Genomic DNA, 26,872 nt, shown 5'->3' with positions numbered 1-26,872 from the left:
CCAATACATTTCTGCGACATTTTTGTCTCATTTTTGTTTTGTTTCAAAATTCGGAGACTTTTCAATGTCCCGTCTCGAGTCGGTAAAGGTCAAAGTGTCTATGGTTTGTTGGTATATTTTACGACAAGTTGTCGGCGCAGTGTGGATGGCGTGTACTGCCAATGGGGAATTTTGACAAGACAAACTTGAAACAAATTATCCACACCGCAAAGACAAAAGTACAAAAAAGTCAAAAGTTTAGTTGTTGCGAATGAGTTTTATTAACCATGAGTGATTTCAATGGTCTCCTACTGTTGGCAGTACACGCCATCCACACTGCGCTGAAAACTTGTCGTAAAAAATATGAACAAAACATAGACACACTCTGATCTTTACCCACTCGAGACGGGACATTGAAAACCCTCCGAATTTTGAAACAAAACAAAAATGAAACAAAAACGTCGCGGAAATGTATTGGATTTGTCGAAATTTTGTCGTAAATCATGAATGTTTCTGTCTTGCCGTTGTTTTGTCTGCTTGGTCTGAACCCGGCATAATAGACATAACAGATATTATTTAAGTTTATTATAGTAATATCTGTGGTAATATTTCGATCAAAATGTCAAGAATTTAGCAGAATAGTTAAATAACTGTACCTTAATTACCCAGCATGCAGGATTAAACACAACCAAATACACTATGAATTCACATTTTCATTTTCATCTATTAATTCATTTCACTAATTTAACCACAAACCAAATAATATCCGAAAATACAGACAAATGTTTTCTATAAATAGGTTTCACTAGCTTCATTTTGGTTTTTATCAAGTTTTTATCACTGGACGCAAGGAAAAACATTCGTTTTTTTGACACTTTTGTTAATAACGCCAAACCATAGCCACCTAATTGAAGATTCCTGCTATTGATAATTTAAATAGATGAGTTAAAAATGAATATTATTCTTTTATTTTATTTCGGTTGTTTGAAGCAAAAAATAAAATAAATTTATGAAAATGATAACAATTGAAAGATTTTAAAAAATATATTTTTGTATTTTATATAACAACCTCTTTCGTATAATTTGTTCTCATTTTCCTTGATTTAAATACTAATAATAGTTTTTAATTTTTGATTACTTACTTCTTATTTACCAAAATAATGAAGTTATATCACTTGTTTAATATACGTACCGTATGGTCGAAAAAAAAACGGCGTCCAGTTGGCTTGAAGATGAAAATCGAGGACCATAATGACTTATAATTTTACATTTAAAATGATAGCGATCTTTATTTCATAACCACTGACTTAGAATATGGTGCCGAAGTTTCTGGAATACACTTCGGACCACCCTGTATTATACTAATAATCTTTTTATTTTATGGTATAGGGACAAGTGTTTATTACAGGAACCTGCCGAAATCTGGAAACCCAAGGATTCTTCAAACTGCATTTTAACGAATACAGCAGAGTTGAAACAATTACCTGTTTGACAAAATTTGTAAGTACCTATTATTCTCACAGCTTATTTAAAACCAGCTGGTCACCGTCGCTTGTTTTTAGTTATATGCATTCCAGTTCTCGAACATATTTACATTCTTATGATAATTTCTAGCCAGTCAACATCAAGAATATTTACTGCCTCTGGGGCAAGCACGAAAAACTCCTCAACAATCTCCAGCTTCGTTTTGAGATGGTGCTGATCACGGACTTTTTCGAATACTTTAAACAGCCATGGGCATATGCTTTGTACCACGATCGATTTGACAGTTTAATAGATGAATTAAACAATCTAATGACGTCTTCAGTGGTAAGAAATTGTTTGACACTTTTCCGTGATAACTAATATTATAGTTTGTTCAACGGGAAGTCTCCTGACAGTGACAGTCATGTCTTCTTTTTAATTAACAGGCAAATCGTATTTTCTGTCATTTTCGTCTGTCGAAATCTTCCCTGAGTCGTTGAGCAAACTTTATAATTCTCTAAGGTCTAAGTGATCCTACAGACACTCAGTTCTCTCCCAAGCTGTCTGTATAGGCAAGTTTGCGCAGTTTAATCTGTATTACTGCCTGTCGTACATATTATACACACCACAGAAAAATATAAACAGGCAGTTTTATAGCACATCTTTGTCTACAGTGAATTAAGTGAAGCATTCACTAATAGTTAGAGCACTTTTTTACAGAGAAGATAGCTTCCAGTGATATTTTTCTATATTGCATTCAGCGCGCTTATGCGATAAAAAATTTTTTATTCAAACGTCACAAAAGTATAAAATATCATAATATAAAAAAGTCATCTTAACGCCTAGGCATAAAAGTAAATTTTTAAAATAAACATAAAAAACTTTTACGCCTAAGCTGAAGGGTAAACCGCTGACGAATTTCTATACGCTAATGCCAAAGTAATGCGAAATAATTTCGTACTAATACTAATAATACCACGAATAATGCCAAAAATACCAACATCTTTTACACCAAAATACACCAACAGTTTACCCCAAAGAATATACCTAACTAGAAAAAGAATGGACTCTGCCATACTGAAAAATGGTCCTACAGAAGTGGCGCCATCTATTGAGTAGGGTTTGTTTTAAATGGATCGAAGCGCGGGCTTTTTAAATGAGCGTATTTATTGAATTTTACTCTAAAATAATTAAATTTGATTATTAAGTCTTATTTTTTACACAAATTCAACAATAATAACAAGTACCGTTGTGATGTGTAAAAAATAAGATTTAACAGAATAATTTATACAATTATTATATAAAATTAAAGCCAAACAAGTGTAAATATTATTTATTATTTAAAGTTTTTATTGGTTTCCCCTCGGCCTAAGCACAAAAGTACGAAAATATATTATTAAACTGACATAAAGTGCCAAATTCAACGAGCCCATAATCATAGTTTGTCGATATATATAATTACATAGAAGATATTAGGAAATATTTTTTATATTATTTGGAACATTTAAAATTGTTTAAAAATTATTTGTGGCGTTTGAAAAAAAAATAGCATGTTCTATTCGGAGTAAAAATGACTTTTTGTGCCTTGGCTAACGTACAGTCATTTTTTCTGCTAATAAACTAATATACTATTTTAATATGACTGTAAGTAATTGTGCCTTTCATTCCCTCATTTGATGATAGTTACTTAAAATTAATTCACATTGGGTCAATGTACGTTTATTTATTACAATTTTATTAGGTACCAAACGAAGAATGCTTGATTACTGAAATTATCGAAATGTATAAAGACCGCAAATGGCAACATGTAAGTATTAAATTATATAACGAAGAAATTATTCGTTTTGTTTAATATATATCTTTTATTAACAGCTTACACCAGAACAACAAGAGGAAATCGAACTCAAATTTCCAAGTATGCTCTATCCGAAGATAGTCGAACAAAAAGTTCTTGATTTTATTCAACAGAATCTACAGTATTTGCCGATGTATGCTCATCCTTTTGTGATTAGAACTATATTGGAAGGATATGACAAAAGTCCACTGTTTACTAAATAAAGTTTTAAGTAAGAGCACGCATTTCATATTTTTAAAAGTAAATCCGATCTGTAGATACTTAACACAATTTTTAAGATAAGAGAATCAAAATACCGCTGTTTTTCGGCACAAGAGGTTTATTTTTTTTCCTTTCGTTCTTCTTCTAAATAGATCACCCTATGTACCTTCTAGTTTTTGAATTATACCACAAATAACATAAACTGTGATACTGTGATTATATGTTATCGGTGATTCTACATAAAATTCCAAACACATGAATACAAGGTGTTTCAAAAACATGTGCCATCTCTCGTGGGGAGATTCCTCACGTAAAAATAAGATTTATTTTTCATATCAACATAGGTCCGATTCTGCTTTAATTCGTAGCCACAGGGGGTTATAGTGTTATAGTTTTAATATTTTCTCGATTTATTATAATTTTCTTTCAAGTACTTTTCGCAATTCGAATGAAATTTTGAGGGTAACACCACAGATTATACAGATTATAAACTTTGTTTTTTCTTTATTGTTTTTCGTGGTTCCATTTTCGGAATCGGGCACTAGTTATGTTACTAGTTTGCGCACATAGCACGCCCACTTATGGCCTCTAAAACTGGACACAGCGCCTGACCGGCACAGTTATTAGAGAGATATCGGAAAACCGAATAGCGTCATGCAGTATTTACGCGTACCTTATCATGGTTACAATATGCGCGAGTCTGTTATATCCACCTATTAGTATGGTTATGCCCTCTTAATAATGTATCCTCTTAATCTCGACATTTCCAGAATGTACTGTGAAGTGTCAGCAGTTAAAACTTATAAATTCTCCATTGCTTGGGCGTACCTTTAAGTCTTTGTTGGTACGTTTCAAGAGCATATTGTTAATGTGTCAATAAAGCTTCACCGTCGTAAAACTGAGTTTTTTTTTAAAACAAAAGCACCACAAAAAGAACTTTAACTAGTCAATTTTTAACGCAACACCCGCTAATAACGTTACCGCCTGACGCAATTTGCGGATCAATTACACCAAGCGCTATTTCTAAATAACGTTTAAAAATTGCTTAAATGGGCATGTGCGTGTATTTGACAACCGGGGCCGGCCGGCGAGATCGTTTTAGGTTATGTTTGAATTGTTTTGAATTATTACTACTTACTAGTTTTAATAGGTAATTTGATATTTAAGTAGCTGGGATTAGTTTTAATTAAATAAATATGGCCCAAAATATGGATTCCACCTCTTCCAATATTAAAGAACCTATAAAAAGAGGCGTAGGTTTACAGCAGATGACGACTTAGCTAGGGTTCCCAACCGTCCCGGTTTGGCCGGGATTAACCAGGAATCAGAAAGTTTGTCCCGGCGAAAGTTTTGCCTTGGCCGGGACCTGGACACTAAAAAAGGGTATACTACACACATAATATATTTTAATTTCTAATATTTACTGTTTTGTTTCAATTATTTAAAAGCTTAAAAATAATTGTCCCGGAATCGCCGATGCTCAAGTTGGGAACCCTAGACTTAGCCCTTCTAAGAGAATTTGTGGCTTGTTGCCCTAAACCCACTGGCAGACGTTGAACAATGAAGCACTGGAAATAAGCACTTTAGCCCTTTAGTTTTAAAATACCTAGTAAACAAAACAATTTCAAAGTTTTAAATTCAAAGTTAGGTTAAGTTTAAATAGCGGACGCGACGCGAATAGAATTCTTTCCGATTCGATAACTATAAATGAAAAAAGTTAATACCACCTCACGTAAAGGAAATAAAGCCGGAGTCTCATGCATCCGAAATCCGATGACACGACGATCCGACGGTGCTCCTATTGGTCGAAATATTTTGACACCAATTTTATCCGATATTTTTAACTAATTGTCCGACGTCGTATAAAGTTAAATTTTGTTTAACTTTTGTACGATATCGTGTGCTTTTTAACCCCACTTTTTTTGAAAACATTGGTTCTTAAAATCAAGTTTAGTGGGAAGTGGGCAATTTCGGGATATTTGGCGAGGAAGTTATTTTTATAAGTGTTTCTCCAATAATTCATGGAATAATACATAATAATAATACATAGTAATTACAGGTTTAAATGTCAAAACTGTCAAATTTCGGAACGAACTTTCGGATGTATGTGACAGGCTTTTTTTATTTCACACGATAACTTTAAATTTCGGATGTCGTACCATCGGATTTCGGATGCATGAGACTCCGGCTTAACACCTGGCCTTATTAACGTCCATGCACTATTCGGTTTAGCGATATCTCTCTATTACGTTGTTTATTGTTATTTTACGCGAGTTTATTTTTGCGCACAGGAAATTTTACTCGTTTGCACATCGTCATAAAAAACAATTTTCGTAGCACGAATTAAGGATAAGATTTTTATCTGTATACATATAGTATACCTAATCTGAGGTAACACTTACTAGAAGTGAGACCCTTGAGTGAGACAATGAGTGAGACATATTTTAATGCTAAAAAAGTCTCGAATAACATATCGTAGGTATGTCAACTTTTGATACTTCCAATAATTTGTATCAATTAAAAAAAATAGCAAAATTTCAATCTATGCAGTGTCATCGCGAGTGAAATGTAACGACAATTTGACTGGAAATAGCAAGTATGTGATTTTAAATAAACATTTGTAAAAAATGCTTTTCCAAATATACTAATGTGAGACCTCTCATTTCGTCTTCTTGCTCTGAAGGGAATAGGGATGTTAATAGGGATCCCGGAAGAAAATTTGCCTCGAAAAATCCCGGGATTGGATTATATAAATACCGATTTTTCATGCCATAGAGTAAATTGCTTAATTTCGGAACTAAATAACTTAATATTTCCCTAATTAAATCAGAGATAGAAAAATTTTTAACCAGACAAGAGCTCGACAATTCATCAGATACTTCTAGAGGAGGAACCAGCAACGACAGCGCAGAGGATGAGCCCATTGCCGAACTTCTGAGAAGAGAAGGTAATGAACCTTTAAAGGTTAAACTGCAGAAAGCATTACAACAATCTTCAAAGCCGATAAAACCCAAAAGAAGTAATAAGACGCGATTGTCCGACATTAGGTATTACCCAAGAAATTGAATTATTCTCAAATGGTGGTAGTCGGAGACGTAACAAGAACAGTTAACCTAATAGGACTGCTCATTCAGCCAAAAGTGTCTGCCAGGTGCATGCCAAAACTCCTCGCTTTGTGACGTCATTGTAGTCCTTGTCATGGTTATTAGTTCTTATCCGGCAACCAATAATACACACACGTGCATTATTGGTTGCCGGATGCAAAACGTTCATTATTTAATTTATTTATTTAAACACCTTATATGTATGCAGTATAGAAAATGAACTGTATAAATCGTATTAAATACTCGGATAATGCATTTTTAAGAACAGCAGTTCCCAGCATCACCTTTTGCAGGCATTCTTTTTAGAGTACTTCCATATTTTGCTTTAAAATAATTATAAACAATATCGTAGGCACTTAGTAAGCACTTTGTCACAATCCACAACACAAAATGAACGTATTTATACTGTTGCGGACCCATACCGTGTGAACTCGGCCTTAGGCTTGGCCACTCGGCTATGACTCATACGCCCACCGACGTTCGAAGAACGCCGCTAAGAATTTTCGAGATATGTCTGGACTGTCTGTTTCTCTCATATATAAGCCGATGCCCGAAACCTGAAGGAGATAGAGAGATAAATAACCGATCGACGCGTACAGTTACAATCGCCGCGCTAATTCGAAATAAATTTCTGTTAGATAAATAATTAGATAAATTGTAAATAAGTTATAAATCGTTCTTTAAGTCTTTTATCGTTATTGTTTTTGTTAATTAGTGTTAAATAAATAGTGTTTAAATAAATTGTGACTTTCTATCCACACGGAACCGACGAAAAACGTAACAATACACTCTATAGCTCTAAAAACTTTAAAAACACCTTTTTCACATTTAAAATTGACAAAATAATTGGCTCAAAATTTCTCAGCTGTTAGTTTACCATAGGCAACTAATAATACTACATATAGGCAACTAATAATACTACATACTATCATGACTAGGACTACAATGACGTCACAACTGTCAGCGGAAGCGCGGGAAGAGGCGAACGTACGTCTTATGAGGATGAGCAATCCTATTAGTTTACCGTTCTTGGGGATGAAATCTCCAAAAAGCTTTTGAATTTTGATCAACCATTCAGGCCACCGGCTTGGAAACTGAAAGCTGTTTTTCTTTGGCAGGGATTTGTGTAATAAGATACGTTCAAGACTGAGGGATGAAACTTTGGACGCATTATTTTTGCGCTATTTTTTAAAAATTTGTAGCTATAATTTGTTTGGTGTTCATATGATTTTTAGCCGACCATACCAATAGGCAAAAAAATTTCATTCAAAAAATTTAAAAAACCCGTAACTCCAAAATTACAGTAGCTAGCGAAATGCGGTTTTCAAATTAAGATTAGGAATAATATTTGCAACAAAATTTGTAATAACATCAAAATCAGTCGCAGTTTTCGAGATATTACCATATTTTAGTATGGGCGGCTATACGTGCCTCCCGGCGCCAATTTTTTTTAAAGAGTTTTTTTTTGTTAATTTTCGTGTTTTTTTATATTTATATAATTTTTTTTTATGATATTAGGTATTTCATTGATAATTTTAAACCCGGGATTTGTCGTTCAAATCTCGGAAAACCCGGGATTTTGAAAACCTTTCGAGATTGACATTCCTAGAAGGGAATCAAAAATTTCAGAAAAGAAGCAACTAATTTATTGCTTTTTGTAAGCACGGGTATTTAAAAAAAAATATAAGTAGTTTATTCGCGAATAAATAAAAATTTACAGTATCGTTTTAACCAATGACTAAAGAATCCAAGGGAGCAAATTGTGACGATGTCACCAAACAGTGCCGTGGCACATATTTTTCTTAACCTAGCTGTTTGAAGAGATATTTATATTTTTTGATAAAAATGTTTTGACTACGCCTAAAATTTATTTTTATAACAAAATGATGACTGGTTAAAGGAGCAACCTTGAGTTAAATGAATCCCTTCCATCCACATCATCTGCCGGCCGCGATTACCTTTTTCGGAGCAATCTTCCAGAACTCAGAGAACAACGGCCTCAAAAGTTTCCGATGAACATAAGCAGGATTGAGCTTACTTGTGCAGGCTGCTTTGTAAATTTAGTTATCCTGCCGTACTTCGTGTACCTGACTTTATCGAAAAGAAGTTAAATGAACAACAATTTGAAGAGAAGCATGGAAAAGAAGAGGAATACGAGGAGGAAGAGCAAGAAGAAGAAATGCAAAAAGAAGAAGAGCAAGAAGATATTTCTAAAGAAGATTGTTTTTTGGACAGCAGTAATTCAATGATTGATCAACTTTCTTTTTTGGAACTAGATACAGAAGATACTTCATAGGTAAATGTTAATCATACGTTGAATGAGTAAAGTAAAGTAAGTGTAGTAAAATAACTACAGTAGTGTCGTAAAAGTAGTAAAATAACAACATTTTATTAGTCTTTTATTATTTTATTTAAAACACAAATTTTCAGTCAGTATTTTCCATTAAATGTAAGTTGTTTAATTTTGGCCAAAAAAGTAGCTTCTAGAAACCATAGTGCGCTGGTGGCGATTTAAAAAATAAATAAAAACATTTTAAAACCTATGACGTCCTTTTTCCCTTTGAAAAAACAGGATGCATGAAATTCCGGACAATTTACTAGCTGATTTGGCAACTATGCATCAATTCGCAATGTTTGTCAAAATTCAACCTTCACTACTGTCAGCATATCCTTCAATGTAACCTGCCAATGATATCTGAATAAAACAGTTTTACATAGTTTTTTTGAAGAAATTTTACATTAAAAGCATAATTAAAGAATTGTAAAATGGTTGTGTTATGAGTATCTTTAATCAGAATATTGTTTTTACCCCGCCCAGCACCCCTATTCGCACCCCGGTCCCGTAAGTTTGTTTGGTTGAAAAAATATTTAAAAAAACATAATTTCCCTTCTCCCCCAGCATATTTGCAATCTCTAAGGACAATAGAATGTGAGTATATAAAAATTTTCTTATATAGTCGAAAAATAGCCCAAAAACAAATTAATTATAAATATATAGACAGTTATTATTTACATAAACAAAACTCACCTTCTTAACAGCACTTAAGGGACATAAAGGGCCATTACTACCGCTTTCCCGTTCAAAATATTTTAATAAAGTTGTTACTAAACAACTTTATTAAAAATTATAATAAAAGTTTGAGTTTTTTACCGCTATTAACCTATCTTGTATACTTCGCACTAAAAGAGGTTCTAAAAAGAACAATGTTCGGCTGCAAGGTTTGCCAGTAAACATTTTCAAGCTTAAAGTACCTATTACAAAACTATCTATTTAAACCGTTTATCTACAAAAACTCGTAATATACAAAACTAAAGTGTCAAAACGAAAGACAATGTCAGGATAAATAAATAGATGCGGCAACTTGACTTTTTTTACAGCAGAGGTAAGAGCTACCACCTGAATTGCCAGTGCGAAATTTAATTTCCAGTTAATCAGCACGGCGCCGAAAAAGTCCGTGGTTGGCAACAATGAATTTAAAAATCGCCCCTCGATTACGCAACTAAAAGTTTAATTGATATGAAATATAGGTAAATAGTAATTATGCAGAAATATTGATGCTAAAAGCTTGACTGGTTATTTAAATATCCTTTTTAACGGTCATAGATCATTTTACGTAACTGAAATAAACATCGAACAAGAAATGCAAATAAACAATAATTTCCAAGGCAATGCTTGATATTTATGTGACCATTTTACTTAACTCGTTTTATAATATGGCGTATACAATGGGAAACGAAATTTTGCATAATGAGGATATTACTGTCCTGTAAATTAGGCAGATCTTAGGCAACGTCATATTTTTAATTAGTTATTTTTTATGACTATTCCCAATGCAATTGCAGAACTGAATATCAAGACTACTTTCTAAGCTCTTAAAATTAGATTCTAATAGGTAATAATGGTTTTAAATACTATTTGAAGGATCCATGGAAAAAAAGTGAAAAACGCCATTTTACTAATTTTACAGGAGAGCACTGGATAACTGGTGGTTATCGGGTTCTTTCCGTGTTTTCTATATTTTTAGTAGTTTAGTTTTTATAGCATATATCATAGGATTTAACAACTTATTGCTTTGCAGAATTTGCACAGGGTGTTCCGAACTCTATTCCGGAATCTTAGGCAGCATATTCTGCACATAAAAATAAGTAAAAAAAATCGTATAAACTTATGTCCTTTTTATAATGCTTCATTTCGGAGATACAGGGTGTAGAAGTTTCATTTTTATTTCGTTTTTTTCAAATAATTTCTGAACTACAGTCGATATTTGGATGAAAATTGGTGTCTGGATATTTTTTGACAATAAGAAATTTGATTTTCATGTCAATTTGACTTCTACTTGTAGAGTGCGAAAACCTACATGTTTTTAACTCTTTTGAAGAGTAATAAATTTTCGTCCGTACCTGTACGAAACTTTGGGTGAAAAAATATACATTTTTTACGTAAAAAAGTTCTCCTGGTAAAAAGCGCTACAACAACCGTAATAGATCAGGGACTTGGAACACCCTCAAAAAGGAAATACCACTCCTGCAACTCCCAGTGGACGATATGCCAAGAACGTACAACTTTGACAAACATGTCAATGTAGTATTGAGCAATAAGAAGGAATGGAAGAGCGAAACGCTTGCCCAGCAGTTAAAAGACCATACCATAACTTGGTATACTGATGCTTCCAAAACCAATACGGGAACAGGGATCGGAGTGTTTGGGCCGAGAGCTAATTACTCCGAACCAATGGGCACTTACCCTAGTATCCTACAGGCAGAAATCTCGCTATCGAGAGATGCGTACAACTTATCTTAGATAGGAACTATCGGAAACAAGAAATAGCCATCTTATCTGATAGTCAAGCAGCGTTAAAGGCGATCAACTCAGTCTCAATCAATTCGAAATTGGTCAAAGAATACATAGAGAAGCTGAATAAATTAGGCAAAGAAAACAAAGTCCTCCTACACTGGGTGCCTGCTCACCAAGGGATAAAAGGCAATGAAAAAGCAAATAATCTAGGTAGAAAAGGAGCGAACACTCCACTAACTGGACCAGAACCGTTCTGCTTTCCAAGTGGTAACCAACTCAAGGAGGAACTCAAGAACTTGGAAGATTCCATCCGCAACCTGGAATGGAAATCTTGCAATGGTCTAGGACACTCGAAGAAGTTTCTGAGGGCTTATGATCAATAAAAATCACAGATCTTCCTAGGTCTGAGTAAGAACAATCTTCGGATTGTCACGGGGTTTTTAACAGGACACTGTCTCCTCAATGAACACCTCAGCAGATTGAAACTAAGAAGAAACGGCGAATGCAGATTCTGTGGGGAAGATGGTGAAACACCAGTACACCTCATCACTGAGTGCGCCGAGACGACAACCATTCGTGCCATGAACTTTGGTACGACTGATATTGGAGATGGAGAACTACCCTCTATAAAACCGTCCCAGATACTGGCTTTTGTCAAAGCCCTGGGACTCTATGATGAGTTATGATTCAAGAAAGGGGGACACAATGGATCTGTAAGGTCGAAGTGATTAACCCCCCTCCCACTCATTCTAAATTCTAAAATTTTAACAACCGTAATGGTTCTCAGGATTTTTGGAAACGAAATAATATATGTCTTTATTGACAAAAATTAGAAATGTTTACTAAATAGTTGACTTTTATATTAGACTGAAATAATAAATGTAAATTGTTGAAGAGAAACTGTTTAATCATCAATTCTTTCTAGAAAAATACATAATTATTAAAAAAAAGTTTCCAAATTTTTTGTTTCAGTCACACGAACTTTTTTACTTATTTTTATCTGCAGAAGTTTTTCAGAAAGGAAGTTTCCCGAATATACTTCGGACTACCCTGTATATTGAGGCTTTAATTACAATGGGAAAAAGATAGAAGAAAGAAAATGATGTTTTTTGATGATATACCTACATACGATTTCGATTAATTTTATTTTTTTATGTTTGTGGAAACTACGTCATGGGAAAATTCTATGAAAAACAAATTTCACGACAAGAACAGGAAAACAGTTTAACATAATTACAGATTAATATAAACAAGAGTATGATTATGAAATAGCATAGAGGTTTTATTTAGAATTTTGTGCCTTACATCTTTACAACCTTCGACATTTAATATTTTCTGTTAAACTTCATATACAGAGTGATCACTGGGAGTCACTTCGATTAATATAGCAAAATATACATTTAAAACATCTAAAAATTCGAAAAAGTAGTGCAAAAACTAATACTTTTGTGACGTTTGAAAAAAAAATTTAATGGCATAGAGTTTTCCATATTATTGTTTTTTGTATTTTTATTATATATTTTGCTAATAAATAAATATGATTTTTACTATTTAACTGAAATAGTTTATGTAATAATATAGAGCTACCGTATGATAAAAAAACGTCCTCCAGTTGGCTTGGAAATGACGATCGATGACACATTCCCCATATAATTTTACATGTAAAATGACAGCGATCTTCATTTCACAGCCATAGCTGACGCCGTTTTTTTTTTCGATCATAACTTTTTAAAGGATCATACAGTATTTATGTATTAGTTGGCTATAAATTACGGGCATCCAACCTTCGCATAACACATTGAATTCGATAATAAAATTATCACTACAAATTAATTTTCATTGTTCATAACACGTTACAAAACAAAAAAATAACCATTGACCGCAAATTTTAATGTTTAAGATGGACATATATTACATAACATGCAACACCCATTATTATAAAAAAATATATAGTATATAAATGTCTATTTATGATAGGTGCATAGTTCTGTACAGTGGCGGATACATAGGGGGGCACATAGGGCCCAGGCTCCTTTAAAATCTATAAATTAGGTTAAATTCTTACACATTACTTTTTATTTGGGCCCCCCTAACAAAATTTCTATAATCGCCACTGGTTTTGTAAATCCTTTTTACTCAACATAAAAATAAATTACAACATTGTTAAGGTTATAAATAGAAGAGTACGAGCAACTAAATAACGTCTAGGGCTTGACCTCGTTAAAATTATCACCCATTATCATTGCTCAACCCTCTCTGACGCCGTTTTTTTTTTTTGATAATATGGTATTTCGTTCTGCAAAATGTAGAGTAGCAAAATTTTTAGATAAAATTAAAAATATTTTAAAATGTGTTAAACATAGAGGTACATATATGACATATACACAAAGTGTTTAGAATTTCATATGGATTACATAATCAAAGAATATACAGGACGTTTTTTTTTAAATAGATAAATTAATATACAGGGTGAGTCTTAAGTAAGTACAAATATTATCAGGATCAGGGCTGGTAGATCTCGACTAAAGAAACATATTTTCTCTTTACCGTTTTTCAAATAAGTCCAAAATAATCGAGTTATTTTACTTTCAAAATTTCCCAAAAAATATTTTTTGCTTAAATTTTGAGTAGAACTGGATCTTTTCTGGGTTTTCTTTCGCGTAAAATTAGTCTACTACCTATGTTGCAATATTATCAAGAAGACTACGCATTTTTTTTAACAAAAAAAAATCGAAAAACATTTCAAAAAATTCAAAATGTTCATTTTTTGTGAAAAAAAGCCTCATAATCGTGTTTCTGGGATAGAAATATACTACCCCTAAAAATATTTGCTCTTATTTATTAAGACTCACTAGGTATATCCACATAAACCGAAAATGCCAGAAAGTGGAAAATATTTTGAATTTTTGTGTTCAATCTAAACTAGATCTTTAAATCTTTGAAGACATCAGTTGCAGGAAACGCTCTGTACAAAAAAATTTCGAAGCACCCAAAATAGTCTTACCTTTTCATTATAATCCCTTCTCCTGATTTCCGACACTATCCATGGCATCATAGCACTGGAAAACCGCCTGTCCATCGACGTAAATCCATGGTATATAACCGGCATCAACTTCATTTTGACTCGCACCGTATATTGGCATAAAAAAACTCGCGGTTTTAGATGATATCAAACAACCAGTCCTTGATCAGAATTTTCGTTAGCTTGTAGGAAGCGTGAATGATGAATTTTATGTCGTTGAAATAAAACGTAAACATAAAAGCGTAAATGGGGATGGAAACCACGACATATTCCTGAAGAAAATTCCAACTGAATGCCATGCACAATGCACAATCGCCAATTCGGGTTTCAGCGATGCTTGAACTGATTTACACGATTTTTCGTGACTTTAAACACTTATTTTATCGAAAATAACCCGATGACTGTCCACTCCATCGAAAGATCGCGAATTGTCTGTTTCCCAGAGGTGTAAAGAGTTCGAGTATTGATCCCCGCGTAAGGCTTGAATGAACACAACTGCAGGAAACTCGGAATTCTTGATAGATGTGGCGGTAGAAGCAAAAGCCACTACATATCGATCCGCTGTGTTAAATGTAGCGACCGTGTGTTTTCGACAAACGAATATTCTTGTTGTTTTTTACATGGGACTCATTATTCAAACAAACAATAAGAAAACCGCAACAGGACAAGGTCAATTGGTATACCAAGTTGGTTCGAAAAGTTTTTTTTCCTGTAAAAGTTGAAAAATCTCTAATTCTCAGTTTCCTCCTTGAGATTTTCTCTTCAACTTTTTCTGGAAAGTAAACCTGGCAATGCGTATGTATAAAAACTTTGTAATACTTTGTTGCTTCAAAAAGTAAAAAAAATATACAAAATAAAAGTAGTCCATTCTTCTGCAAAAAGCTCTATACACGTTGTCTCCATCGTTGTCTCAATTTTCCGTGGACATAGAATATATAAAACTATACCATGTATTTTTGGAATCAGGTTATAATTGAACACAATTTACCTCATCTATACAAAAAGTGCTTCGTTTGCCTATTAAAGAACATCAATGAAAAATAAACCTAAACGTTATTAATTTTAAAAAATTATACCTACTTAAACCATTAAATTCTACGTAAAAAAGGTGCTTTGGCAATGTTTTCACAAAAAATAATTCCATAGCAAAAAAGTTACAGTGTTTTGTTAAAAATGCACATTTTTGAAAAACACAAAATTGAGCTCCAGACACCGATATTAGTTTACGTCTATCTCCTATAGAAAAAGGTGTTTCCCTTTAAAAGCGTCCAATTTGACGCACCCTGTATCTATAATAAACTTATTTTAATTCCAGAAATACGTAGTAGATTTATATCTACGGAATATTGGGACACCCTGTATATAGCATTTTTTTGTTAAATAATTAGTAAAAGGAAAACTAAAAACTTATAAAAATATAATCGAGATGATCATGAGATAATATTGTTTTTCCCTTTTCTCTCTGCCAAAAATCAATTTATTTCAACCAATTACCAATGATTTCAACTTTTTCAACTCTTTGTTCTATGATTTAACATCATATATAAAATAATTTCTGATAATTATTCCCGTCCTATAATTTATATGATTTAGGTATACATTAGAACTACTAGCCCCTGTCTAATACATTTGAACTAACTTTTAACCAAAAAAGGTTGGTAACTCTGACCAGACGAGAGTTGTTCTATGGAGCTGTTTTGACATTTTAGCATTTTAGTGGTTAGGTCATTTTGCTAGAACTGGAACATCAAAATAAAATTTAATTATTTTTATTCCTTTACACACTTAAATACTTATTAATATTAAAATGGATTTGTCAAAAATGCCAAATGAAAGAAAATTGTACCTTAGCAAATGGTACTTTATAAGTAAGTATATAAATCTTGTAAAATAATACAGATCTTAAAATATGTTGTTTATTTAAGGTGGATTGGCTTTTTTGCCCTTTATTTGGGCAGTTAACGCTGTATGGTTTTTTAACGAAGCTTTTAGGAAACCAGAATATGCAGAACAAAAGCAGATTAGAAAATGTACGGTACTTACCCTAATCATATTTTGATGTTAGTTGCTCTTTGTTGTAGATGTTATTTGCTCTGCAGTGGGAGCTTTATTATGGCTTATTGGATTAGTTACATGGGTAACGATTTTCCAGATCAACAGGGCAAGTTGGGGTGAATTCGCAGATTCAATATCGTTTATAATACCACTTGGAACACCATAATTTTATTTTTGCTTCAGAAAAACATTTTTTATATTGAAATTAGTAAAATAAAACAAAGTAAGTGACAAAACGACATATATTTTACATATTAATATTATTTACCAATAAAGTATTATAATAAATTTATATTATACTTAAAAAAATATAATCTAAATAATGGCAAGATAAATTGTCAAAAAAGAAGGAATGTATGTAATAATTATAAATTAATAACTTTAATACTATGATAAATCTTTTTATATTTGGCACTATTTTCTCTTCATGCCTTGTTGTGATACAAACACAAATTAGCACTAAATTTTAAATAAAAACCAGATAATATTAAACAGAAATAGATATGTTTTTTTTATTTACATGTGTTAGTAATATAATTTGGACTTATCACATGTTGATTTAATTAATACTATATTAAATGCTGAAAATGCATTAGTAATTTTTTTCTCAAATATCTTCTCCATTTTTTGTCAATAGTTAGATAAAATCATTATCAGCATACAATATGATTGTATATTTTATTTAATTTGTATACTTAAAATGTATATAAAATTGAATTTACAGTCTATAGGTACATAAGTTTGACATTATTCTATTCTTCTGTCTCTTCTGTGACTTCTACACAAATTAATCTCGTGTTTTACAAGTCGAACTAACAGTATCATTGCGAATATATCAGATAGAATTAACATGTAAAATACATTATGCCAACCATAACTTGAGACAAATCCTGCTAACAGAGGACCCACTGCTGCACCTAAAATTAGAAATTTATAGCAGTTAATAACTTTTAATAAAAAAAAACACTCACCTATTGACCCAGTCCCATCAATAATAGCTGTAACAGTAGCCAAAGCCTTGGAATTGCCTTCAAGACTGTGATGAGTACCTAATTCTGCAGAAACAGCTGTCGTTATTAAAGCGTACGGCCCATTAACCAGAACGCCAACAATAATCAGAAGAATCATGTTCAATCCTATGCTTACAACGCTGAACTTCTGATAGATAAACATCTTAAATAAGAAAAACACTATTATCAAATATTAAAATTATACAGCAAATCAACTTTACCATTGGACCTGCTAGTGATAACATTGCAACGCATGTTGTTGCAGGCATTTCACTTTTGTCACTCATTACCCCTGCTATCACAGCTCCGGCAATACCTCCAACATCAAATAAAGTCGATAAATCAGCACTTAAAGTAGCACCCATCGTAGCTGAAAGTCAGATAGACAATAAATGATATTAACTATATCAGTATTATTTGAAGTTCGAAGAAGTTTCTGAGGGCTTACGACCAAGAAAAATCAAATATCTTAGTTAGAGTTAGGTAAGAACAATCTTCGGATTGTCACGGGATTTTTAACAGGACACTGTCTCCCCAATGAACACCTCAGTAGATTGAAACTAAGAAGAAACGGCGTATGCAGATTCTGTGGAGAAGATGGGGAAACACCAGAACACCTCATCACTGAGTGTGCCGAGACGACAACCATTCGTACCATGAACTTTGGTACGACTGATATTGGAGATGGAGAACTACCCTCTGTAAAACCGTCCCAGATACTGGCTTTTGTCAAAGCCCTGGGACTGTATGATGTGTTATAACTCAAGAAAGGGGGACACAATACAATAAATCTGTACGCAATGATTAACTCCCACTCATTCTAAATTCTAAAAAAAAAATTATTTGAAATACTCACTAGAAGCGTTGACATAAAGTGGTAACCAATATAAAAATGTATAGCTAACTAATTTTGAGAAAAAGAGGCAAAGGGAGAATTCTACCACTCCTGGTATCTTCAGAGCACCCAAAAATCCAATAGCTTGATCTTGAGATTCTTTGGAAGAATCGCCTAATAATCTTGATCTCTCTGTCGTTCCTCGTCTCTGAATCTCCTAAAAAATACATATTTATTAAATCTCAAACTCCAACAATACACTCATATCTTGTAATAATATGAAGTGTATCCCCTATAGGCTTGGTGCATTCTCCGCCGGTGCTGCCACCATCCGAGAATATCGTAAACAACTGATATATACAATTACACGGGTTTAAATAGTTGGTTGCAGTTGTTAAGAAGTATAATTTGTGAAAATTTTAAGAATAAAAATAAAAACGAAATACATATTTTGATATCTTCAGAAGATCTAACTTTTATTATAAATTATTATTCCAGTTAGCAAGCATAGTTTTTGCTAGTGGGGTCATAATTGGGGCTATTTCGGCTATAACGAAATTTTTTAAAGGTACACAATTATAATTTGTTCGAAGATGTTCATAAAAATTTAATCACTAGTTGATAAAAAAATATACCATTAATATCACAAATTATATTTTATCCTCTGGTATATGTTTATTTAATTTTTTGATTATGTAACAAGCACTTTCTTTACTCCCTTGTTTCGTCGAACTGCTTGAATCCATTTTTGCTTTTGATCAAATCGGTGTGAGAAACTATGAAGCTATAAAATGTTGTTTCGGGAGGAACCCAACAACGCCCTAATTACGCTCTTTATGCATTAACATTTTTTCAGCAATTTTATTAATATTTGAAATTGTCACAACACAACACGACGCCTAGTTCGGATTCTTTTTCACTTATTTTTTACTACCCAAAACAGTGTACATCACACAAGCCTTGTACCTGAGTGTAATAATCTGTACCTGAGTGTTTTATAGTTTCAATAACTGCACTAGCAAAAAACTTAAATACTTAAATATTATGACAAAGCCACGATTTCAATATTATTTTAATGCAAAAACATGAACTGTAACCGGGACGGCGTGAAATATGTACATAGTGAAAATTTCTGATTTCTGCCGTATACACCGCGGTGGTCAAGTGAAATGCTCCAAGCCTATAATATTAATACTATTTTAAATCAAACTAAACAACTTAAAACCACTTGTATAATTTTGGTACTATCTAAAAATAAGCCCTAAGAAATTAAGCAGCGAAAAACTTCTTTCTTTCTCTAGAATACACATTTTATGTCAAAGCCCATTTTATACTTTAATTAGTGACAACCACCACTAGAAAAAACTTATATCAAAAAATTCAAAACACCATGTTAAAACAAAAAGCAAACCGAAAGAATAACTTACTGTACTTGAACAGCTTGATATATAAGAATTTCTAGAAGAAACCTAGAAGATTATTATTATTTTTAAGAGTTTTTTACATTACATCTACAGAGTAATATGTTTTACATAGTTAAATTCAAATAATACAATTTTTAAACTTACATGTTCACCAATTGATATATCTCTATCGTCAACATCTGAACTTGAAGCCGACTCTGATGCAGTATTGGCAACTTGATTATCAAGCGATCTATAATATTTCTGAAAATTTCAAGAAGACTTTTTAATGAAGAATATCAGTTATTTGATTAAACTTACGCCAGCCTCGATACGACTTTCAGATGTAGTAAAACCAACATCAGCTGGATTGACTACAAGAAAAAGAAATAGAATAAAGCCTGCAACACCGATTACTAAGCCAGGCACAATAAATGATAAGGCCCAATCATCTTCTACATATTTAGCAGCTATTAAAGTTCCTAAAAAATAATATTTTAATGAATATACATTGTCAGTTAGTAAGTAAACAAGCAGACTTACCTAATATGTTTCCAATACTTGTATGTGAATTCCATAGACCAAAAATAAGGCCTCTTTTGGATTTTCCAAACCAATTGCTCATCACAGTTACAACCCCCGGCCATCCTGTCGTTTGAAAAATACCAGCCAAACTCTGTAAGATGTAAATTATTGAATTTATTTAGAAAAACTAATACCTGTGCTAATACCAAACATTAAAAACCTTGTTTAATGTTATCTACTTTGCATTTTATACATACCTGCATAATAACATAATATGTCAATCTATGAATATTGTATGTTTTTCCAATGCCAAATAAGTAACTAAAAATTCCCGACATCAACATTCCTATACTTAGAAAGTACCTCAAATTAACCCTTTCAGCTATAAATCCTGATACAAACATTGCTACGGCATAACAAAAAAGAAATGCCGAATCTAATTCTCCTAACATTTGGGATGCCATTGAATCTGATCCATCTAAAAGAAACAAACTGTTGATATTGCTTCTCAAGAAATCAAGCATGGGGTGTGGTTACCGAATGGTGCCCAGTCACACCAATTATTTGGTGCATCTGGGGAGGGTGCTGGCAAAGTACTACAGTTTCTATGTAACACTGCTTTCACTACTGAAATGGGTTTTCTTGATAAGTGATAACACATATAGGCAACGTACGTTAAAAAGACAACACTTGTTTTGTAGCTGTAACAAATCGTTTGATATATTCACAGGGTATCAGTGTTAAAGGATTTGTATGCCTACCATAATTCTCTGTTGAAGTAAAGTCTGGGACAACACCGCTCTGTTACTTTCTGTAGAAATTTTACGCCCCACGGTAAATCGTTGAGCATTAAGCTCATTTTAATCTGTCTTCTTACAAGCCTTAACTTTACACAAAGAAAGAACATAAATCCTGAAATTTCAAAGACATGAAGAGTTATAAACAAAAGACACTTCTAACCTTGAAGTTAAACGAATTAAATAAACAATTTACCTTAATAATAACACTTAAACTCAAAGGTAAATAAGCATTACGTGAGTCATTTGAAATTAAATCATGCTGTTATAAATTAATTTCTGTTTTACACCCTACAATATTCAAAAAGATTTGCTTAGGTGGTATTTTCAAATTGACAATATGACAGTCACAGATAAATGACAATCAGCTGACACTGACGTTCAAAAAATTTTAATCTGTAGGAACAACGATTTTTTTAATCTACTGGACATTTTACCTACCCGAAGAAAAACAAGAATTTTCTGAATTTTATAATAAATTGTTAATGCTGATTTGCTAATATAAGATATTATGGTATATACCTATAACTTAAATAATTTTTTATATTAAAATTTAATTTTTAAATTTTCAGTATGAAAATCCGGTATTTTTTATTGATAAATCTATCAAAGTACAGTCTATGAAATATTTTTCATATAATTTTATATAAATAATTTTCCAAGATTATTGTTTTGATTTATTTTCAGAAATAAAAAAAGCTTAATGGATGTTATAAAAGTATGAGTTGTATTCGGCCACTACCTTTATTATCAGCGCAATGGTAATTATGATGCAGTAAGGCGAACTGATATAGAAAAACCTACGAGAAAAACGTCTTTGAAACAATATTAATTTTTCAATGAAAGTGGTATAAAAAAAACTGCTGTATAAAATCTCAAATTAAATATTCACCAAGAACAAGTTCTCCTGAAATGACGTAAAAGGGTATTGATTTTTTAATCAAATCTCATTAAATTTTTCGTATATTATTTGTGAAGTGTTTTTTTTTCGATTAGATATCAGATTAAAATTATTGTTTGTTCATTCCAAATAGCAGAGGAGGGCTAAGAAAGGATAAAAGACAGCAGCTGTTTAAAAAAGCGCAAAATGTTTATTCAAATTCTGCCTCGCAGTGTACACGTGACGTCAAGTGACGTAAATTGACAGTCCTGATATCTACATGTGAAAAAGCGTACTAATCAGACGAAAGAATTTTAGTGGCCAGTGAAATTTTACATGGTGTCCGCGTCGATAACATCAAAAAAATGTCCGCAAAATCGTCTCCGGTCGAAAAACTTTTACGAGTGGGCTATTACGAGCTGGACAAGACCATCGGCAAAGGCAATTTCGCCATAGTTAAACTGGCTACACACATCGTCACCCGAACGAAGGTAACAAGACAAATGTCAAAGTTTTCGTTAGACTTTTTGCTTTTGTTTTGCGGAAATCCGAAAGAATTCGTTGTATAGTGGGGCCCCACAATTTTTAGGGGCTCGTACTGTACGAGTTTCATGGTTTAATGGGCTGGAACAAGGGCCGTCAGCCTTGACAGGTTCATATCTCGTCCGGCTAAGCGCAATGCGATATTTTATTTTATTGAGTGGTAATATAACTATAATTTTCATTAATTAGAAATGTGTGACATGGGATGGCGATCGCTTCGAAGGGAACAGACAGCAGACCAATTTTTTATGTGGCTCCGACAAGTGGGCTTGCCCTGTTGAGGTCGTCCTTCTGGCCGATTTTGTTTGTTATGTTATCTTAATGTTTTTATCAGGCCAGCTTTTATTTGTTGATAACGAAGTTGTGTAATTAGATAAAAAGGCTGGTTTGGTATTTTTTTCGGTAACGATCGTCTAATGAGACTTTGAAATTCTTCAAATCTATTTTGTTTAAAATTCTTTCGAGTTTTTCTTGTTTATATTAACCAAAACAGCTTTTTGCGTCATTACCTACTAATACAAGTATCTAGTACTCCGTTTTTTTGTTTTCTTTACAAATTACCACGTTATGAGAGATATTTCGAAATCCCAGGCGCTATATTTGATACACGTGGGTATTTATTTTTTTATTTGTTTAATTAATTAGGATTTTGTCAGGTATTTACTTACCTAATATATATTTTTTTGAAAAATTACTTTACTTCAAAGGAAACAACTAGACTGGTAGTATTAAGGATAAACTAACAACATAGTTTCATAGATTAAACATAAAATTTGTCTGTTTTTATAGGATCCATGTGCATTTCTAATATCCTTATTAAATAGCAAGTAATAACAGCATCAACAAGTCTGTATTTGTATTAGAATTAGTAAGTTTAATGATTATTTTGGTGTATCCATCCATATTCATATGGTTTTATACATGTTTTATAGATATGCTTATAGAAAAAGTAACACTGTGAATTTATCTATAAAGATTTTAGAATTAAATCCTGAAAAAAATATTCCAAAAACATACATCAGTGTTTATATTTTTGTTAATAGGAACAGCCCATCACAACCAAACTCTATAGCACGCTATCCCATATTACACTATAGTACTTATCTCATATTACACCTTGAAAGAAACGACATTACAGTAAGCTAAGACATAACTATTTATTTCGAGCATTCCTACACCTATCGCTGAAATTCTTAACAGTTTGTAACTTCTTAACAGTGACAGTAAAAAAATGGATCACGATCATTAACGTTAACTGATCCACGAAACTAACTTAAATGATAAAACCGTTTGATCATACGATATAGATCATATAAGGATCATTTTTTTGAATAATCAGTCATCAAATTATTGATCATTACTTGCATCGCACTAAGCTTTTTATGGTATGGTACATAAAGTGAAGAATCTGAAAACGAAAATATTATAACAATGCAAAAATGTCATAAAATATTGTGTTTGATATAATTGTGTTTTTGATGGCCCATGAATTACACTTACAACTGTTACAAGTATTTTGTTTACGAAATTTTCGAAAATTGATAGTCATAGCTAGGTAGGAATGGTTATAATCAGAAAAACATCGATATGCAGTGATCGGCACGAAAAACGGACATTTTAAAATTTTTATGTACAGGGTTGGTCAAATTCGACGCTTTTAAATGGAAACACCCTTTTCTATAGGTGATAGAGAAAAAATAATATCGGTGTCTGGAGCTCATTTTTTGTCAAAAACATGATGGTGAAAACCGCATGTCGATATCTGTTACCGTTTCGGAGTTACGGGGTGTTTTTCAAAAATATGCATTTTTAACAAATCGCTTAACTTTTTTGCTATGGAAAATGTTGTATTTTTGTATTTTTATGAAAACATTTCCAAAGCATCTTGTTACGTAGAATTTAATGGTTTAAGTATAATATTTTTAAAATTAATAATTTAAGAATTATCGACAGAAAATTTGATTTTTTATATGGGACACCCTGTATATTTTTAATTTATTGAAAAGAATTTAAAATTACCTTTCCAAAAATATAACACATTTGATATTTTGCTCGATTCCCCTTCGAGATATAGAGTATATAAAAATTTGCCCGGTTTAAATAAGTAGGCTTTGAACGGCACCGGCTGTAATGCAAAAAAATTCTAGCTGTGTAATATTTGCTATGAGAGATGCAGAATTGTATAACAATTTAAAATATATTTAACCAACATCAACACATTTAAACTATATCTAATAACAATAAAAATAAATAGAAAAGCAAGACATGAGATTTTGCTACAGGTGTTCGACATATCGACCGTCTTCTGTTATGGACAGACGGGGCAGTTTTTGGACATTTCTCGCGGAATTCATTAACACAGTAGGGGTGAAAGATACCATCTGATAACTGCTAAGTTGTTCTCATAACTGCTAATTATTGTCTAGATTATACGGAAGTATAAGGAACCTTTATTCTTCCGCAAATATATCCATAGGATTAGATCCGTGGGCACTAAATCAGGCTGGGCTGGGATCCTACGGCTGGGATCTTGGTTAGCTATTCAATTATTCTTGAAATTGACTGCAAAAATTTGCTGATAACTTCAGCGTTCAGAGGCGGTGCGTCGTCTTGCTGGAAAAATATGTTTTCAAGTTCCATATTTTTCTATTCTATAAAAATACACACACTTCAATCTGTTGAAATGAAATGTCACGCATCCATCAAAGGTATGTCCCGATCACAATAACAACCGTTTACTTTGTTACTCGGCGCGGCCTACCATCTACTAAGTGGATATTTTAAGAAAAATTTGAAATGTTGAGGTTAATAGTGAAAATAAATATAGAGTGTTATATATTTTCGAGAAGCCCATGATAAGCTGAATAAGAAAATTTAAAAATATACAGGGGGTTCTATTTAAAAAAAAACATAAGTATAGTTAATATCTCAAAAAATATTTTTTTCGAAAAAAGTCTGACTACGACACTGCATTCTACACAGAAAAGTGCCTTTAGAATGTATAATTAATTTTTCCGTGGTTGCTGAAATAAACAAACTATCGAACATCTTCAAAAAGTACAAAATTTGAGTATCCCCCTGTAGTTTCGAAACCGATCAAGATAGCCACGATCCGTTTGCGCCATTGTAATTTTTTCGAAAAAAGAACCCGAGACTGCAGTATCAAAATTTGAGTATTTCTCACGGTTTTTTAGATACCCTATAGAAACAACCGAAATGGTCCACCCTGTACATTAGGTATGTCCCGGGATTGTCTTTACAAGAGGAAAAACTTTTTTATTATTGATATTTTGAGAAAAAAGCTGGGAAAAAATGCATTCTTCATAAAAATTTTAGCTTCTTCTAAAATTGTTAATCCCGTAATACTGTTACCCTCTGTCTCGTTTTATTATTTTAGTGTTATTTTGACTAACGTCATATTTTTTGCTGTTGTTAAAGTATCACATTTTCCAATAACTATTATCACTTTTCCTACTGTTTAGACACGATGCACCCTGATGAAAAAGTAGTTTTTTAATTCTGTATTTTGTTAAACCATTTCATATGGTGTATATTACGCTCTATTCTGCTATTGAAACTTTCTTTGTATTGTAACTTGTTTTTTTATTTTATAGACGTTTCAACTAAACTTGCGTTGTATCTCTTTCAATATTAAATATACAAAATATCGATACTTTGGTTGTCGATATTTTTGCACCTCTCTAATAGTGGGTATTGTGCGCCGTGTCCTTTGGAAAGAAATATCGGAAATTCACGTGTTTTGGCTTTGTTTATAGTTTCATTAGAAGGTCACGTTGCCGAAACCAACCGTTCTCATCAATCCTGGTAAATTGATTTCAGTTTCAGGAGCTTTTTTATGTTTAAAATTCGTTTATAAACTGATTTAATGAAAGGAAGGGGACTCAATGAACTTGTCACTGCATAATTCAGGAGTAGTTTTACAATTTTTGCATTATATTATCTGGGAGAAAAATATCAGAATAATAGCCACTTTCTGGCCAGTTATATTTTATACCTGACGGAATTTTTACACTTTTCAGTTAACTAAGGATTGCTAACTTCATGATTACATACGCACATAATCCAAAGTGAATTTTACTCTACAGTATGTCCCCAGATTGTCTTTACAAGAGGAAAAACTTGGGGGTGCCTAGTTTACTGACCAAATTTAAAATTTCCTTTTTGAGATTAGTTGAAAGTAATACCACCTTAATTTTGCTACTGCCACCCAAAAATAAATTACTACCACCTTAATTAACATTTATATAGTAATAATTTGTACATTTTGTTTTTGACTGTTATGTTGTGTCGAAGATTATTAAAATAATAAATGCTATACATAATTTTATTACTAGTTTTATTTTAAGTAAGTAAATAAATCAATATTTATTGCAATTTAACCAC

The 26,872-nt window shown here is 32.4% G+C and overlaps 5 protein-coding genes across 7 annotated transcripts in view; 3 read left to right on the top strand and 2 right to left on the bottom strand.

The window, feature by feature from the left end:
* Positions 1–3,515, top strand: part of LOC115881723 (cilia- and flagella-associated protein 61-like) — a 55,689-nt gene extending 52,174 nt beyond the window's left edge. The window contains exons 21-24 of the mRNA XM_030899340.1: positions 1,369–1,479; positions 1,594–1,788; positions 3,185–3,250; positions 3,316–3,515. Coding sequence (XP_030755200.1) covers positions 1,369–1,479; positions 1,594–1,788; positions 3,185–3,250; positions 3,316–3,501 — 558 coding nt within the window. The 3' untranslated portion in view covers positions 3,502–3,515. The remainder of the gene's footprint in view (positions 1–1,368; positions 1,480–1,593; positions 1,789–3,184; positions 3,251–3,315) is intronic.
* Positions 1–15,001, bottom strand: part of LOC115881722 (TBC1 domain family member 1) — a 132,792-nt gene extending 117,791 nt beyond the window's left edge. Inside the window, exon 1 of the mRNA XM_030899335.1 lies at positions 14,403–15,001. Coding sequence (XP_030755195.1) covers positions 14,403–14,516 — 114 coding nt within the window. The 5' untranslated portion in view covers positions 14,517–15,001. The remainder of the gene's footprint in view (positions 1–14,402) is intronic.
* Positions 15,002–16,100: 1,099 nt separating this feature from the next.
* On the top strand, positions 16,101–16,865 carry LOC115881593 (gamma-secretase subunit pen-2). The gene is made up of 3 exons (XM_030899136.1): positions 16,101–16,288; positions 16,346–16,450; positions 16,502–16,865. The coding sequence occupies exons 1-3, from the start codon at positions 16,228–16,230 to the stop codon at positions 16,639–16,641; spliced, it is 306 nt and encodes a 101-aa protein (XP_030754996.1). The 5' UTR covers positions 16,101–16,227; the 3' UTR covers positions 16,642–16,865.
* A 95-nt stretch (positions 16,866–16,960) lies between these two features.
* Positions 16,961–21,413, bottom strand: LOC115881592 (glucose-6-phosphate exchanger SLC37A2). 2 transcript variants are annotated; one of them, XM_030899134.1, is made up of 12 exons: positions 21,242–21,413; positions 21,010–21,160; positions 20,786–20,949; positions 20,506–20,726; positions 20,267–20,399; positions 20,045–20,205; positions 19,889–19,987; positions 19,748–19,789; positions 18,342–18,537; positions 17,707–17,855; positions 17,447–17,648; positions 16,961–17,392 (listed from the first exon to the last, which is right to left on the bottom strand). In XM_030899134.1, exons 2-12 carry the CDS (start codon positions 21,153–21,155, stop codon positions 17,223–17,225), a joined length of 1,683 nt encoding a protein of 560 aa, XP_030754994.1. In that variant the 5' UTR covers positions 21,156–21,160; positions 21,242–21,413; the 3' UTR covers positions 16,961–17,222. The 2 variants fall into 2 exon arrangements, with proteins under 2 accessions (XP_030754994.1, XP_030754995.1); XM_030899135.1 differs by lacking the exon at positions 19,748–19,789.
* Positions 21,414–22,195: 782 nt separating this feature from the next.
* Positions 22,196–26,872, top strand: part of LOC115881758 (serine/threonine-protein kinase SIK3-like) — a 53,573-nt gene continuing 48,896 nt past the window's right edge. For both annotated transcript variants that reach the window (XM_030899395.1, XM_030899394.1), the window contains exon 1: positions 22,196–22,416. In XM_030899395.1, coding sequence (XP_030755255.1) covers positions 22,291–22,416 — 126 coding nt within the window. In that variant the 5' untranslated portion in view covers positions 22,196–22,290. The remainder of the gene's footprint in view (positions 22,417–26,872) is intronic.

The sequence above is a fragment of the Sitophilus oryzae genome, unplaced genomic scaffold, assembly GCF_002938485.1.
Source record: "Sitophilus oryzae breed Bouriz unplaced genomic scaffold, Soryzae_2.0 scaffold_172_pilon_pilon, whole genome shotgun sequence".
NCBI lineage: Eukaryota > Metazoa > Arthropoda > Insecta > Coleoptera > Curculionidae > Sitophilus > Sitophilus oryzae.
The sequence above is the reverse complement of the archived record's forward strand: the minus strand, read 5'-3'. Positions and strand labels throughout refer to the sequence as shown.